The sequence below is a fragment of the Nelumbo nucifera genome, chromosome 1, assembly GCF_055504915.1.
Source record: "Nelumbo nucifera cultivar China Antique chromosome 1, China Antique-T2T, whole genome shotgun sequence".
NCBI lineage: Eukaryota > Viridiplantae > Streptophyta > Magnoliopsida > Proteales > Nelumbonaceae > Nelumbo > Nelumbo nucifera.
The window spans coordinates 96,463,401-96,480,563 of record NC_142649.1 but is presented as its reverse complement, the minus strand read 5'-3'; the positions used below and the strand labels follow the sequence as shown (position 1 = coordinate 96,480,563).

At 41.1% G+C, this 17,163-nt stretch overlaps 1 protein-coding gene across 4 annotated transcripts in view; it reads left to right on the top strand.

Annotated features, from left to right (window-relative positions):
* The first annotated feature begins 377 nt into the window (after positions 1-377).
* The window catches only part of LOC104605594 (uncharacterized), a 124,760-nt gene continuing 107,974 nt past the window's right edge, over positions 378-17,163 (top strand). For 2 of the 4 annotated variants that reach the window (XM_088889408.1, XM_019199151.2), the window contains exons 1-2: positions 378-965; positions 15,800-15,909. In XM_088889408.1, the coding sequence (XP_088745534.1) occupies positions 833-965; positions 15,800-15,909 (243 nt within the window). In that variant the 5' untranslated portion in view covers positions 378-832. The remainder of the gene's footprint in view (positions 966-15,799; positions 15,910-17,163) is intronic. The other 2 variants (XM_019199150.2, XM_019199149.2) reach the window with 1 other exon arrangement.

Below are 17,163 nucleotides of genomic sequence, written 5' to 3'. Positions count from 1 at the left end.
TCTCAACAGTATAGACCAACAGCCAAAGTTATCTCAAATGAACAGGGATTTCTAGTTCCTTCTTTTCTATGTATGAAAATCCAAGTGCAAGAAAGGCATCTTCATCTGAGTGGATGAATAGGGGTTTCTCAGATTGTTCATTTCTATGGAAATCCAGAAGACCAGATATGAACGAAGGCGTCTTTCATTTGAGTGGCTGAACAGGGTTTTTTCGTTTTGACTTGTCTCAAATTACGTGGATTCGAACGAAAAATCCCTTCGACTCCAAACGCACCGGATTTGGAGTGATTCGCACCGGATCAGAGTGTGTCCCAAATTCAAAAGCCAAAATTTGTGTACGCAAAGCAAAAAATGCCTTCGAGTCCAAAGAGGACCAGAGAGCAAAGAGCCAAAGAGGGGACACAAGGGGCAATCCGGATCCTCTGCGTTTGGACTCGAAGGCATTTTTGCTTCGCGTACACTAATTTTGGCTTTTGGGTTTGAGACACACTCCGGATCCGGTGCATTTGGACTCGAATCACTCCAAATCCGGTGCGTTTGGAGTCGAAGGGATTTTCTGTAACCGCCTCGCGCTTGTTTCGTCCTCTTGGACATGCCATTCTCAAGCCACCTTATTCTGAAGAAATATTCTCTTCATTTCTCTGTTCTTCACACCCGTCTGAAGTGCTATTCCCCAGCTAAAGCTTCAACACAGCATGAGGAGCAGAAAAAAGGAGAGTTTTATTAAAATGAGGATAGCCATGTTGGATCTCATCTGTTTTCCTTCGCATTAAATTAAGACTGATCGCAGAAAAGAAAGGTCTTTTCGGTTGCAGGGAATCGAGGAGAAACAATGGAGTGGACAACGGTCCAGCATCTGGATCTTCGCCGCGTCGGTCGAGGCCTCAAGCCCTTGCAGCCTCACGCGGCAGCATTTCATTCCACTCAGGCGCTCGTAGCTGCCGCCATCGGAAACTACATAATTGGTATGCCACTTCTGCTTCTGCTTCCAATGCATTGTTCTTTTCTTTTCTATTGTTATTTTTTGAATGGTATGTCACGCTTCCCGAAATGGAGAAATTTACATTGCGAGAATAAATTTGTTGTCTGACCTTATCATGTCATGGTATCCCAAACTTGAGATCGGATCATCTCATCCGTCAATATTTCGATTGCTACAACTCTCCCAAAATCGATCAAATAATTTTGAAATTACAGAGTTCGAAAGTTGTTCCTAAAAGAGATCTTGTTAATGATAGAGGGTGGATTTAAGATATCACCAATCTATTGAAAAGTACTTGAGATAGTCCAACCATGAATAAGGGAAGGACGACAAATCCAATTTCATTAGGTTGTTGGTGGTGGCAATGGTAAGCGGCATACTCTATAATAATTATGCTACAGCAACTTATTGCAATTAATACAAAATAGGATAAACATAACCCAATTTTCATGTGTTGTGGTGGCAATGCTTAGTGGAATTAATGTGGCTTGAACAAACTTCCAAACTATCGTATCTCATAAATGAGTCAGGATTCTTGTATTCTCACTGATACTGAACTAAAGGAACATAGAAAAAGATGATAGAGTCACATGACTATCATAAGAGAAATCTTGTTTCAAGAATTCCAAGAATTTGCAGAAAATTCAAGATGCAGATTACATGAGGTGCTTACAACCCTGAAAGACAACTCCAATTCTTATTGATTAGGAAAGAAATCCAGGCGTTCTAAAAAGGATAATCTCAGAAAGATTGCATAAAGAAAGAGGAAATAAAAATGGGCATAGATTTGCTCTTTGGGGCAACCAGTTATGAATTTTGTTTACAAAATATCTGTGTGCCATTTGATTTTGGCACTCCAAAATGTCACATAATATGGCTAAAAAATACTATGGCATTGTACAAGGGCTGCAATTTAATGGGGATTGTGAGGGAGAGAAATGTGAGAACCTTTGAAGGCAAAAAGCTTGGAGTTGGTTTGCTAAAGGACTGTCTAATAGAAAGAACAGTGATTGAGAATGTGTGCCTTAGGCATTTGTCTAGGTGCATGGATGAGGTACATTTCAAGGCTTGTGCTTCGCTGTTACGCTCCTGGACTGGTGTAACAGTGTTTGGTTGCTCACTGGTGGAATAACAGAGGGGAAGGGGAGTTTGGCAACAATAGAACCCCCTCTTCCATTTATTTATTAAGAGCTTTATATGACCAGCCTAACAGATTTTCCTGCCAATACAAGAATATGTAGTATAGCAACTAACTGACTCAAATCACTCTGCTAGCAAACTTATACAAGACGCTGATATTCTGACCTAGTGTCGTTACATTCCCCTCCCCTCAAAAGGACCCTTGCCCTCAAGGGTCAAAAGAAGGAAAATGGGACTGAATAAAGGACCAGTCTTCCAAGGTGACTGGAACATTATTTCATTTAACCAAACACCTCTTCAATAAAACAACAGGTTCCACCTTGAAATTTCCCTCAGGATCAACCAATGGCAGGGTAGAAGAGGGAACAATGTGAACACCAATCTTGTTCTTAAGTAGTGAGGCATGAAATATAGGGTGTACTTGAGCCTGGGAAGGTAAATCCAGCTTGTTAAGCAACTGAGCCAAATTGTTGGAGTACTTTGAAAGGCCCATAGTACATTGCGGTAAGCTTGAAAATCTTTCTTAAGGCAAAATAGCTTGTTTGAAGCTGCAACTTCAGATAGATCCAATCCCCAACCTCAAAGCTTCATTCTGACCTTCTTTCATTAGCTAATTGTTTCATTGGATTTTGAGCTTTGGCCAAACTTTCCTTGAGGATTTGAACCATCTTCTGTCATTGCAAGACTAAGACCTTTGCAACTGGTACAATACTACAATAGTCACCAAGTAAGGTTCCAGTGACAGTTATAGAGGAGGGTAGCCAAATAAGGCTTGGAAGGGAGGCATGCCAAAAGCACAATGGAAGTTAGAGTTGTACCACCACTGTGCTAATGGCACCTATTTAGTATCAAGGTCTTTTGCTTCTGGCCACACATACATCTTAAGTACATTTCCAAGCATCCGTTAAGCCTTTCAGTCTGCCCATCCGTTTGGGGATGATAGGCAGAACTCATCCTGAGTTGAACTCCCATGAGTTTGAATAATTCTTGTGAAAAAGTACTGATGAAGACTTTGTCTCTATCAGAAACAATGCTGCTTAGAACGCCATGCAACTTACAGATGCTATCAATGAATAACAAGGCCACGGAGTGGGTGGTATATGGGTAAGACAAAGGGAGAAAGTGGCCAAATTTGGTAAATCGATCAACAACAACCAAAATAGTATCTTTACCCTTTGACTTGGGAAGACCCTCAATGAGATCCATAGCTATATCAATCTAAGCTTGCTGGGGAATATACAAGGGTTGTAATAGTCCTGGGTAGGGGAATTCTCTGATTTAAATCATTGACAAATATCACAGGCTGAAACATACTCTTTGAAGTCCCTCTTCGTTCCAGGCCAGTAAAAGAGTGACTTGGCTCTCTGGTAGCTTTCATTAATGCCAGAATGACACAGCTGAAGCATGTAGTCTTTATAATTTGATTCTTGATAGTTCCTTGCTGTCCCACGTAAAGCTTACCCTTGCACCTCAGTACACCTTGGATGTAAGTCAGGCTTGGCTTGGGGATCAATAATCAATGCAGATATTAGTTCTTGAGCTTGCTCATCATCTTCCTAAGAGTCAATGAGCTTGGAAAGACAATGAGGTAGGAGGGTGGAAATGCTACAATAACCACTTGTCTCTTCCTCTAGCCTTCGTGATAGAGCATTGACAACTACATTTTCTGATCCTTTCTTATAGATGATTTCATAATCTAACTCCAATAGCTTTATTAACCACTTCTGTTGCAGGGGCTGTAGTGACCTTCTGCTCCAAAAGGTATTTTAAACTTTGGTGATCTGTCTTAATGACAAAATGATTTCCATATAAGTAATGCCTCCACTTGGTGAATGGTGACAATTATAACTAGAGCCAATTTTTTTTTTCATAAGTGGACAATCTAAGATGTCTCTTGCTCAGGGTCTTTCTTAGGTAAGCAACTGGGCTTCCATCCTGCATAAGGACTGCTACAATGCCATTGTAACTAGCATTAGTTTCTTGCACAAATGGCTTGGTAAAGTCAGGTCAAGGGCCTGCTGGTTTCTGCATAGTGTCATTATTCCTGTAGAGATGATAGGCCGAATGAGCCATAGGACATTATTGTTTTATTTATTTCTGTCCATCTTTTATTTCTTAGTTAGTGGGCTTGTTTTATTTCTTTTATTAGTGTTTTAGTGCTGGCTGCCCTACTAAGGGTATACTTGTAATTGTTACTCTTTTACAATGAAAGATATAAAAGATAATTGTGGGGGCTGGAGAGAAGTTCGACTTTTCTCTCTTCCCTCTTCCCTTTTTTCCACCTTCTTCCTCTATTGTTTTTCTCTCTCTCTCTCTCTCTCTCCCATCTTTTCAATTTTCTTCTTTTCTTCTATTTTCTATTTTATTTCAGATTATTGCAGATGGAATCTACAACTTGGTATTAGAGCGGTGGTCCTACCTTCTTCCTTTTTCTTCTCTTTAATCCCATACATAGGTTGTATCTAGAGTTGATTGGTTAATTGATTAGCAAGTATTCAGCCCAGTTAGAGGAGGTTTTTGGAGAAGAGTGTAGTGCTTGTTTGGTGCCCAAGGCAGGTTCTTGGAGTGTTTCCCGAAAAACCTAGCTAACTGGAGAGTTTTTAGACTAAGGGGTATATAGGGAGTGTGAAAGTGACACTTGGGGCTAGAATAGAAGCATTCTGATTATCTATGAGATCAATCTAAGTTGGAAGATTTTTGGAGCCTTTGGTAGGAGCGGCTAGACTTTCTCCCTTTCTTCCATTTTGCTAGGTCTAGTGAAATCCCTGTTTTGGCCATTTGAAGAGCAATTTTGTCCTTAGGGAAGTAAATCTTGACTAGTAACACCATATTTTGATTTTTGTTTGTCTCCGTTTGATCAATGGAGCAAATTGGAGGTGAGATGAAACACTCCATAGATTTCTGGTTTGGCCTAGAAGGGTCTATGGAGACTCTGTTGAGCACAGTAACCTCTGTGAAGTGGGATGGAACCAATTTTTTGGCATGGTATTAGTTTATAAAGATTCATGTATGTAGCAATGTTTTAAAATGTGGAGGCGTGACACGAGGCATTCCACTACCTAGAGGCATGCGGCGTAGTTTAGAACGTAAGAGGCGTAAGCCTCCTTAAGAGAAGGGGGGTTAAGAGGAAGAAGGGAGAGGAAGGGGAGGAGGAAGAAGAGGAAGGGGGGATCTCATTTTTCTTTTTTTTTTTATAATAAAAATCTTTTATATTAAGAAGAATAAAAATGCATAACACTAGTTAAAAGGGGGGGGGGGTCTTGTCGAAGCGGAGGTGGCTCCCCCAGCCAAAGCAGAGCAAGACCCCCCTAACACACACACACACACAAAAAAAATGGGCAGCATTGAAAAGGGGGGTGGGGTGTGAAGCCTCCCCAGCCGAAGGGGCTAGGGGCAGACCACTTTTTTTTCCCTTATATTTTCTTCCTTTCCCTTCCCTTTTCTCTCTCTTTTTTTTCCTTTTCTTTCTTTCTTTTTCTTTCCCTTTCCTTTCTTTTATTTTCCTTTCCTTTCCTTATTTTCTCTTTTCTTTTTTTTCCTGTCTTTTTATATGAGGTGTGCATAAGGCACATGAGGCGTATGCCTCTAGCACGCCTCATGAAAAAAGCACATGAGGCGTACGCCTTAGAGGTGTCAGCGCCTCTAGCATACGCTTCAGGGCGTTTTGTAAGCGCCTCACCTCCAAGCATACGCCTCCCACACTTTTTAAAACACTGGTATGTAGTAGAGGGGAATTGGGGTAAATCACTATGGCCAAGAAGAAACTTGCGGAGGATGATGCTACCTATGAGAGGTGGATGCAGAAGAACTACACAACAGTAGGTTGGTTAGTGAATTCCATGCAACCTCATATTAGTCATCATTATTTGTGGATGGAAGCTACAAAAGAGGTATGGGACAGTGTTACAGAGACCTATTCCTAGAAGTTGAATGTTGTTAGGGCCTACAAGTTGAAGAATGATGTAAAAATTTAAGACAGTGGGAGAAACCTTTGGTTGTTTACTTTTTCTATGCTGAAATCTCTTTGGTAGGAGATTGACTTGGAGATTGTTGTGTAGGGGTGTACTAAAGATGTTGAGACTCATAGGAAGTTATTGGAGAGGAATCAAGTGTTTGAGTTTTGCATTGGACTCAATCCCGAGTATGATACTGTCAGACAAAATATTATAGCAAAAGATAAAGTGACCTTATCCCAAGCTTATGCCATGGTTGGCAATGAGCAGAGTCGGGGATAGGTACAGGTTACAGAAGTCTCAACGGATCAATTTGCCAATACTAGGATGAAACTAAGGGTTGGTACTGAGAAGAAAGATGTAGTATGTGAGTATTGCAAGTAACCTAAGCACACGAAGGATACCCTGCTAGAAGCTACATCCAGAGCTTATACCTCCTTGATTTAAGAACAACAATAATGGTAAGAAGAGTGAAACTGGGAAGAGTGGCAATGCCAATGTATCCACCTCTCTTGAGGTTGAGAAAGCTTCCAATGATGAGAATTTAGTGGAAGAACAATTTGTAACTGCTAAAGTAGAGTATGAGAATATGGATGACTCATTAGCCATTTAGAGTCTGCTACTGCAACTAGTACATCTTCAAGAAATGGTTCCTCTTCTGCCTATGCCCATTCAGGTATTTGTGTTATTGCGAACCATGCTTCTATCTCAAGTAATTGTAGGATCTCTTGGATAATTGATTATGGTGCCTATGACAATATGACAAAATTCATGTTTGTAGTAAAGGCAAGTGGGTTATATCTCCGGGAGCAAGGAAGCTCCCTCAGAGATGATCCATCCTATGAAAAATTGATGCAAGAAAATTACACTATAATCAGATGGTTGGTAAATTCAATGCAACCTCAAATCAGTCAACTCTATTTGTGGATGAATTCAACAAAGGAAATGCTTTATTCTATTTATTGGTGACTTTTCTCCTTATACTTGGCTTCACCTTATGCGTTCTCATGCTGAAGTACCCAAACTTGTGAAGCAATTCCATGAATTTGTACTTACCCAATTTGATACTTGCATCAAGATATTCTGATCAAACAACACAAAGTGCTGAACTACATGGCCCTTCATCAGTTGTTGTTCCCTCAGCCCCCTTTATTTTCCATTCCCATGAGAGTTTTTGGTTTTCGTGCCTTTGTCCATGATATGTCTCCGTCTCGAGGTAAGTTAGACCCTCGGTCCATTCCTTGTATCTTTCTGGGGTATCCCTCCTCTCAAAAAGGGTATCGGTGCTTTGATCCCGTTAGTCATAAGTTTTTTGTGTCTATGGATGTGTCCTTCTTTGAGTTTGAATCATTCTTCCCTGCTTCTCCTCAGGGGGAGAGTAGTAGTGTGGAAGAGGAGAAGCAGGTTCAGGTCTACCAAGTCGCTCTTCCTTCTATTCCGGACCTTGCTCCCTTTTGTGTCTTCCAACGTACACGCCGTAGAGATCAGCAATGTGATAGAGATGTGGAGCAACCAAACATTGAGCAACCGACACTGTTAGACTCCCAGGAGGTAAGTCCAAATCCTATTGCACCTACTAATACTCCTACTCCCACTATGGATGACCTTGACATTCCTATTGCTCAAAGAAAGGGAGTCAGGTCATGCACTACCAAACACCCCATTACCCAATATGTCTCCTATGATCACATTTCCCCCTCATACCGAGCCTTTCTATCTGTAGTTCATTGCATCCCTATACCCAGAAATGTTGTAGAAGCCTTAAAATGCCCTGAATGGACAAATGCTATAAAGGAGGAGATTAATGCCCTTCATAAAAATCAAACTTGGGAATTGGTGGATCTTCCAAGGGGGAAAGACCCAGTGGGGTGTAAGTGGGTGTTTACAGTTAAACACAAGGTAGGTGGGACAGTTGAAAGGTACAAAGCAAGATTAGTAGCCAAAGGGTACACTCAAGTGTACGGGGTTGACTATGATGAGACTTTTGCTCCAGTAGCTAAGATGAACTCAATTAGGGTCCTCCTGTCATTAGTTGCTAACCTTGACTAGGAATTGCATCAACTGGACATAAAGAATGCTTTTTAAATGGTGACCTAGAGGAGGAAGTATACATGGTTCAACCCCTTGGATTCTGTGCCAAGGGAAGTGAAAATAAGGTGTGCAAGCTGAGAAAGTCTCTTTATGGTTTAAAACAATCTCCCAGAGCTTGGTTCAGTAAGTTTCACATGGCAATTCAGTAGGTAGGCGTCAAACAATGTCAGTTTGATCACACACTCTTTTTGAAGAGATGTCAGGAACAGGTTGCTATATTGATAGTGTATGTGGATGATATCATCATTATAGGAAATTGGAATTCAGAAATACAAAAATTGAAACAATTCCTTGCATCTAAATTTGAAGTAAAAGATTTAGGTCCCCTAAAGTATTTCCTAGGAATTGAAGTCGCTCGCTTAGAAAGAAGCATCTTCATTTCTCAAAGGAAATACACCCTTGATCTATTACAAGACACAAACAAATTAGGTGCAAGGCTAGCAGATACTCCCATGGATGTTGATCACAAGTTGGGTGACTGTAATGGTGAACCTCTGAAAGATGTGAAATAGTTCCAAAGGTTAGTAGGAAAGTTGATTTATTTGTCCATGACCCGTCCAGACATTGCTTATTTAGTTGGGGTTCTAAGCCAATTCATGCACTGTCCTAAGAAACCACACATGGAGGCAGTAGAGAGAGTTCTTAGATACTTAAAAAAGTATCCCGAAACAGGTCTACTATTCAGTAAACATAATCACCTAAAGGTGGAAGTCTTTACAGATGCTGACTGGGCAGGTGCCGTGGATGATAGAAAGTCCACAAGTGGGTATTGCACATTTTTGGGAGGAAATCTAGTGACCTGGAAAAGCAAGAAACAAAGTGTAGTAGCAAGGTCAAGTGCTGAATCTGAATATAGAGCTATGGCATATGGGGTGGCTGAAGTCCTTTGGCTAAAAAATCTTCTAGGGGAGCTTGGAGTTGTTGTTCATAATCCTATGTCTCTTTACTGTGACAACAAGGCAACCATAAACATCGCCAGCAACTCTGTCCTACATGAGAGGACCAAGCACATTGAGGTGGACAAACACTTCATAAGGGAAAAATTGGAAAAAAGAGAAATTTGCATCCCTTATGTCAACTCCAAGGAACAACTCGCTGATGTCCTCACAAAAGGACTTCCATACTCGCGGCACAATGAGTTATGTGACAAGCTGGGCATGATAGACATATTCAGCCCAACTTGAGGGTGAGTGTTGTGAGGATTATTTAATTGTTATTTTACAGTTGTTGTTAGTGTGTTGTCAGCCTACGATGCTGTCAGCCAGTTAGTTTCTTTCTTTTTTATTAGTTTGTTACTAGGGAGTGCCACCAGGGGCATACTTGTAATCTCCCATTCCTTTTATATTAAGTTAATATAAATAACTAAACTGGCGGCAGCCAGAATAGTTTTTTTTGTTCGTGTCTCTCAATCATATCTTCCTCTTCTCCTCTTTTCTCTCTTCTCTTCTCTTCTCTTTCTCTCTCTCGTCTCTCTCTCTCCATGAATGATTACAATTGATATCTATGCTCAGCTTGAGGGGGAGTGTAGAGATGATGGGCCGAATGGGCCATAGGACATTATTGTTTTATTTATTTCTGTCCATGTTTTATTTCTTAGTTAGTGGGCCTTAGTTATGGGCTTGTTTTATTTCTTTTATTAGTGTTTTTAGTGCTGGCTGGCCTACTAAGGGTATACTTGTAATTGTTACTCTTTTACAATGAAGGATATAAAACGTAATTGTGGGGGCTACAGAGAAGTTCGATTTTCTCTCTTCCCTCTTCCCTTTTCTTCCACCTTCTTCCTCTATTGTTTCTCTCTCTCTCTCTCTCTCTTTCTCTCTTCCATCTTTCCAATATTATTCTTTTCTTCTATTTTCTATTGTTAGAGTGAGCCGAATAGGGGTAGTTTAGTAATCTCATGTCAGTTAAGTACTTTGCTTATGTGGCTGTTTTATTAGAGTACTCTGCCTCACACTTAAGTGAGGGCAGTTTAGTCTTTGTAAGTGTAATTAGAACCTAATAAATATTAGGGGTCGACTGACTGGGTGACTAATCAGTTTCGACTAAACCCTCCAGTTCTCTCTTTCTCTTGTCTTCTTCCTCATCTTCTTCTTCCTTTCTTCATTGGTTCGGATTACTGTAGCTGCTCCAAAACATGGTCTCAGAGTGAGGTTTCTGACCTGCTTCCACTTGTAAAGCATCTCAGCTGTGTTCGTGACACCCTCTTCTTCGTTTCTGGTTAGTTAATGGAGAGAGCTGGTTCGCCCTAGGTCTGAGACATCACAGCTCGTTGCTCTCTGCTACGCACAGTTTTCTTCAACAAGGAAGGTGATTTCAGCAGTGAATGGTTGGCTGATACTCTCAAAGGAAGGTTGGTTATTTAGTCCTTTTGTGTTGCTGGTATTTCTGGGTAGGAACCCTTCAAGAATCAGTTAATACTGATTAGAACCTAGAGAACTAGGTTCATTGTTGCCCTAAGAAGGGCTGTGTCTGCAGTAGCCAAATGGTGTAGGGCTGCTGTGAGTTGTTGAGTGGTGTTAGGGCTGCTGTAGGTGGCCGAGTGGTGTAAGGTGGAATGCAGTGACCTTGCCAAGCTCCTTGTGGTCGTGTAATGCCCTCTTAAGTGTGTTAAACAAGTCTGAACTGGGTGTAGCAGTTTGACTGTGTTGTGGTGCTTGTGATGCACATTTTTTTATTGAGTGGTTGTAAGAGGGCCTACTGTTGTGTTGTGGTGCTTGTGATGCTTATGCGGGTCATAGGTGTGTGAAGTCAGCAGTAGTGTGAAGAAGAACAAGTGTGTGCTCCCACTGTTGTGTGTAGGGGCTGCTATAGGTGCTGAAGTATCAAACTGTGAACAACATCAATCAGCTTGTAGCTGTGAAGTAAGGTTAGAGGCAACTGTGAAAGAGTACAATGGCAGCAATAGGAGATGGCTACAATGATCAGAAACCTAGGGGTATAAATGACCTCAATTAAGCTGAATGGGGAGAACTATGTTCCATGGGCTAAATCAGTGGAAGTGTTTCTCAAGGCAAAGAAGAAAGTAAAGCATGTAAGAGATGAGAAGCCATCGGAGGACTTTCCAGGGTTTGATGATTGGGAACAAGAAGATGCTCAAATCATGACTTGGCTGTGGAATAGTATGGAACCCAAAATTAGTGCCAACTTCATGTTCCTTGATACGGCTAAGGATATATGGGAGCATGCTAAGAAGCTATATTCTGGACAAGATAACACAACAAGAGTGTATCAGCTTTATCAGGAGTATTTTGATTTACAACAAGGAACCAAAACACTAGAAGAGTACTATGCCTGCATGAAGAATATAAGGAATGAACTCAATGTCTATCGCCCCCTTACTCCAGATATTAAAGTTCAACAACAACAAAGGGAGCAACTAGATGTTACAAAATTTTTAGTGGGGCTGAAGTCGGAATATGAATCAGTTAGAGCCCAAATATTGGGGGGCTCTACTCTTCCTACCTACACTTGAGGAAGTATTCTCAAGGCTTCGTAGAATTTCTTTGGGACAGACAGAGAGCTCCACACAGTTTGATAGATCAGCACTTGTGACAGCTAGAGGCGATGGACATAGTACAAGAGGGGGAGGTCATTCTCCCCGAGGAGGCCGTGGCAGTTCCATGATTAGTCGGGGTGGTCGTGACTCAGGGGGAGGCCGTGGCAGAGGGAAGAATAACTCTACAAGGAAATGTACTCATTGTGGTAGAGAGGGACACACAGTGAATTTCTGTTATGATCTACATGGTCCTCCCTCTAAATGGGCTAATCATGCTGTAGCAGGTGAGGTTGATATCAGTGACAGTAAATCAGCAGACCGAACTCCTTCCACATCTACATCTACCTCTGGGAGGGAAATGGTGAGCATACCGCACGATGAGTATGAACGGTTCCTTCATACTACTTCACAGCATACCACTGCCACACTTGCCCAATCAGGTATTGCTTGCATGTCATCTAAAACCTCTCCCTGGATTATTGACTCTGGAGCCTCAGATCATATGACCGGGACTCCAGGTGTGTTCTCTTCTCTTTCTGAAACCTCCACATCACAAACTGTTACACTTGCCAATGGGTCCTCATCTCCCATATGTGGTGTTGGTAATGTTGACATGGCTTCTGTGCCCTTATCATCTGTTTTATATGTCCCTAAGTTTCCATTCAATCTTATGTCTGTTAGTAAAATAACCAAAGCTCTTAACTGTTCTGTTACCTTCTTTCCTTCCACTTGTGTTTTTCAATCTCAAGACGGGGAAGAAGATTGGTGGGGGGCATGAAGCTGGTGGACTGTATTATCTTAACAGTGGTGGATCTTCAATTGCTCTTCAGACTTCACTTACTCCTCTACAATGGCATTGCTGACTGGGATATCCATCTCTCAAGGCTCTCAAGATTTTGGTCCCGTCATTGAGTCATTTGTCAGTTTTGCAATGTGAGTCATGTCAGTTTGGGAAACATCGTTGTGTGTCCTTCAGTCCAAGAGTTGAGAGTCGTATGATGAGTCATTTTTCTTTGGTTCATTCAGATGTTTGGGGTCCAATCAAAATAAAGTCTTATAATGGGTACAAGTATTTTGTCTCCTTTATTGATGATTGTTCAAGAATGACATGGATTTACTTAATGAAAGAAAGAAGTGAATTGTTTTTTCAAAAATTCCATGCTGAAATACGCACACAATTTGACGTTCCAATCAAAATTCTCCGTTCAGATAATGGTCGTGAATACTTTCTTACTTCATTTCAACAGTATTTAGAACAGCATGGCATTATTCATCAGACATCATGTGCATACACCCCTCAACAAAATGGGGTAGCTGAATGGAAGAACCATCAGCTTCTTGAAACTGCTCGGTCTATTCTTCACCACATGAATGTTCCTAAACGGTTTTGGAGTGATGCTATACTCATTGCATGTTTTCTCATTAATCGGATGCCCTCCTTCATCCTTCATGGTCGGTCCCCCTTCTCTATCTTGTTTCCCACTTTATCTTCATTCCCATTAATTCCTCGTGTCTTTGGTTGTGTGTGCTTTGTCCACAATCTGAGCCCTGGAATAGACAAGCTAGATGCACGCTCAATTAAATGTGTCTTCCTTGGCTACTCACAGACTCAAAAAGAGTACAAGTGTTATAACCCCATTACCCGGAAGTGCTATGTCTGCCTTGATGTCACCTTCTCAAGTCCTGAAGCGCCTTCGTCTCCACCCGCACTTCCTCTTCCTCTCCCTGTCAGTGATCCAGTTCCAGATGCTGTTGTTGGAGTAGACTCATCACCTCATCCCATGCAGATCACCACCGAACGTCCACCAATCCGGCAAGTGTATACACGTCGAACTACACCGGCCCCTCCTTCAGCTTCTACCTCATCTGCGGATCCTCTCATGGCTCCTATTGTTGAATCTTCAAACCTTGACCTACCCATTGCCTTACGGAAAGGTAAACGCAGTTCTACCCTCCATCCCATTTCCAATTTTGTTTCATTATCTCGTCTTTCTACATCACATCTTCAGTTTGTTTCCCTTTTATCCTCTATTTCCATACCTAACAATGTTCAAGAAGCTCTTAGTTCACCTGATTGGCGGCGGGCAATGGAGGAGGAACTTTCTGCTCTTCAACATACTCAAACGTGGGAACTTACTACTCTCCCACCTGGTAAGCATGCTGTGGGATGTAAATGGGTGTATACTGTGAAATACTTGCCAAATGGTAGTGTGGAGCGTCTGAAGGCCAGACTTGTTGCTAAAGGTTACTCACAGTTGTATGGAGTGGACTACATGGAGACATTCTCTCCGGTGGCTAAGATTGGTTCTGTTCGTGTACTAATTTCCTTGGTAGTTATGTATGATTGGCTTCTGTTTCAGCTTGATATAAAGAATGCCTTCCTCCATGGTGATCTTGTGGAGGAGGTATATATGGAGCAACCACCTGGGTTTGTTGCTCAGGGGGAGGATGGTAAAGTATGCAAATTGAAGAAGGCAATTTATGGGTTGAAACAATCACCGCGTGCTTGGTTTGGGAAGTTCAGTGAAGTGGTGAAGAGTTTTGGAATGAAGCAGTGCCAGGTAGATCACTCAGTGTTCAGCTATGACTCAGAAGCTGGGAAGATTCTATTAGTGGTCTATGTGGATGATATTGTCATTACTGGTAATGATAAATTGGGGATTGGCAAATTAAAGGTATTTCTGCAAAATCATTTCCAAACAAAAGATCTTGGAACATTGAAGTATTTCTTAGGAATAGAGGTTGCCAGGTCAAAACAAGGTGTAAATCTGTGCCAAAGAAAATATGTTCTTGATCTATTGGAAGAAACAGGATTGTTAGGTGCAAAACCGGCTGAGATCCCTATGGAACCAAATGTTAAGTTGAGCAGTGATACAGGAGAAGTATTTGAAGATCCTAGAAGGTATAGACGACTAGTGGGGAAGCTGAACTATCTGACTATCACGAGACCCGACATATCCTTTGCAGTCAGTGTGGTGAGCCAATTCATGCAGAACCCTTGTATACCTCATTGGGATGCAATTCTTAGAAATGTGAGGTATCTGAAAGGAGCTCCAGGCCGTGGACTATTGTATAAACTAGGAGGAAAACTTGAAGTAGTGGGGTATACAGATGCAGACTAGGCAGGCTCAGTGAATGATAGAAGATCTACTACGGGCTATTGCACATTTCTTGGAGGAAATCTTGTGACATGGAAGAGCAAAAAGCAAACAGTTGTGGCTAGAAGTAGTGCTGAAGCTGAGTATAGGGCCATGGCACATACTACCTGTGAGCTAGTGTGGATGAGGAATCTTCTACAAGAAATTGGGTTTCACATGGATAAACCTATGAGACTGTATTGTGACAACCAAGCTGCACTCCATATCTCATCCAGTCCTGTATTTCATGAGAGAACAAAGCACATAGAGGTTGATTGCCACTTTGTGAGGGAGAAGGTCCTTGCTGGAGAGATAAACACAGAACATGTGGGCTCGAATGATCAATGGGCAGATTTGTTTACAAAAGCTCTAAACTCAGGGAAAGTGAACCATCTATGTAACAAGCTGGGATTATATGACATATATTCTCCAGCTTGAGGGGGAGCGTTAGAGTGAGCCGAATAGGGGTAGTTTAGTAATCTCATGTCAGTTAAGTACTTTGCTTATGTGGCTGTTTTATTAGAGTACTCTGCCCCACACTTAAGTGAGGGCAGTTTAGTCTTTGTAAGTGTAATTAGAACCTAATAAACATTAGGGGGTCGACTGACTGGGTGACTAATCAGTTTCAACTAAACCCTCCAGTTCTCTCTTTCTCTTGTCTTCTTCTTCATCTTCTTCTTCCTTCTTCACTGGTTCGGATTACTGTAGCTGCTCCAAAACATCTATTTTATTTCAGATTATTACAGGTGGGATCTACAACTATTCCTTAGCCACTCAGTTTCAAGATTTGTGTCCCCTTCAATGAGTAGTCTATTATCATTCAATTAATCTTTTTTTTCAAGGATATTTGATCTATTTATGGGGCTTGCCTTTCCAGAATTCTTTTTCCTAATTTCTTTTATAAACATTTAATGCTGCTTATATGGTTCATTTCTTGACTAATGCCCATTTTTCCAGATTTGATTTGCTATCTAATATCTCTCAATATTTGTACGTGCAGAATTTGATGCACTTACAGGAAGCAAGATCTCTTCTATTGATATTGGTGCTCCTGTTATACGTATGTCATACAGTCCCACTGGTGGGCATGCTGTGATTGCTGTTCTTGAGGTTGTTCTTCTTTACAGATTTTCATTTATCTTCTACTTGGTTTTCTATTATCTTATATTCCTAAATAAGTCAAGAGGGAATAAGAGTTTTTCCTTTCAAAACTCTGGTGTGGAAACTTGTTTGATCAAATGTTTTCTGGTTGAAATGCTGGAGGTTAAATCTGTATCCAGTCCAACCCTCCCAAGACCCTGGATATCTGGGATTAATATTGGGTTGTGGCCTCTTTTTTAATTAATGAAGTGCCTATTTTCTTTATTTCTATGCCTTGTTAGCACCAACTTTGAAAATTTGGATTTCAAATACGTGTATATAGAAGTATAGAGAGTGGGTTTGCTAGTCGGGTCATTTAATGAGCTTCTGTAAATGACCAACGACTCTAACATGTGGCAAGTTAGTTTGGGGTTCAAGAGGAGTCTCTGAGTTCCCCTCCCCATCTTCTGTTCATGGAAAAAATTTTTTGGTCCAAAACACCGCTATGTCTGGAAAATAAGTCCACTTGGATAAAGTAAATTTCAATTAAAAAATTAAAACTCTGAATAGTTAATAGTTGTATATAACCACCAATACAAGGTGGCTCCATGGTTGAGCTGAATTGGCCACAACATCCTTCATGGAATTACAGAAATAGGTTGGTTCATGTTTGGAAGCGCCCCACATGATCTACTGAATTTCTGCCATATGGAGGGAGGATGTGCTCAATGTCAATAATCCACCAAGTAGGTAACCATTTGGATTGGGCAATTGTCCAACCTATACCCCATATTGGATTATTGCTTTCCCCAAGTCATAATTTGTTGTAACTTTCAATTTTTTTTGATCAATAACAAACCTTTTCATTAAATGAAAGACTAGGGAATTACAGAGATGGGGAGAGGTAAACTGTCTTAACTCTCCCCAAAACAGAAAAACTAAAAAGTTACAACAAAGCCCAAAACAAATGATTTCTTCCCACCCCTTGTTTGGGCAGTGCATCTGCAAAGGAATTAGCACACCTTTTGACCCACTACAGTCTCACTTCCATCCCCTGAGTCAACCATTTGAACTATCTCTGTTCATTAATGTAAGACCACATGTTATTATCCTTCTTTTTAAGCCATCCTATCACCACTTTTGAGTCTCCTTCAATGACCAATCTACTAATATTTAGTTCCTTGTCCCCTTTTGTGCCTTCCAAGACTGCCAAGATTTCAGCTTGGAGTGAGTCCCCTTCTCATTCTTGTCCTGAAAACAAAGCAATGACTACACCATCCTCAT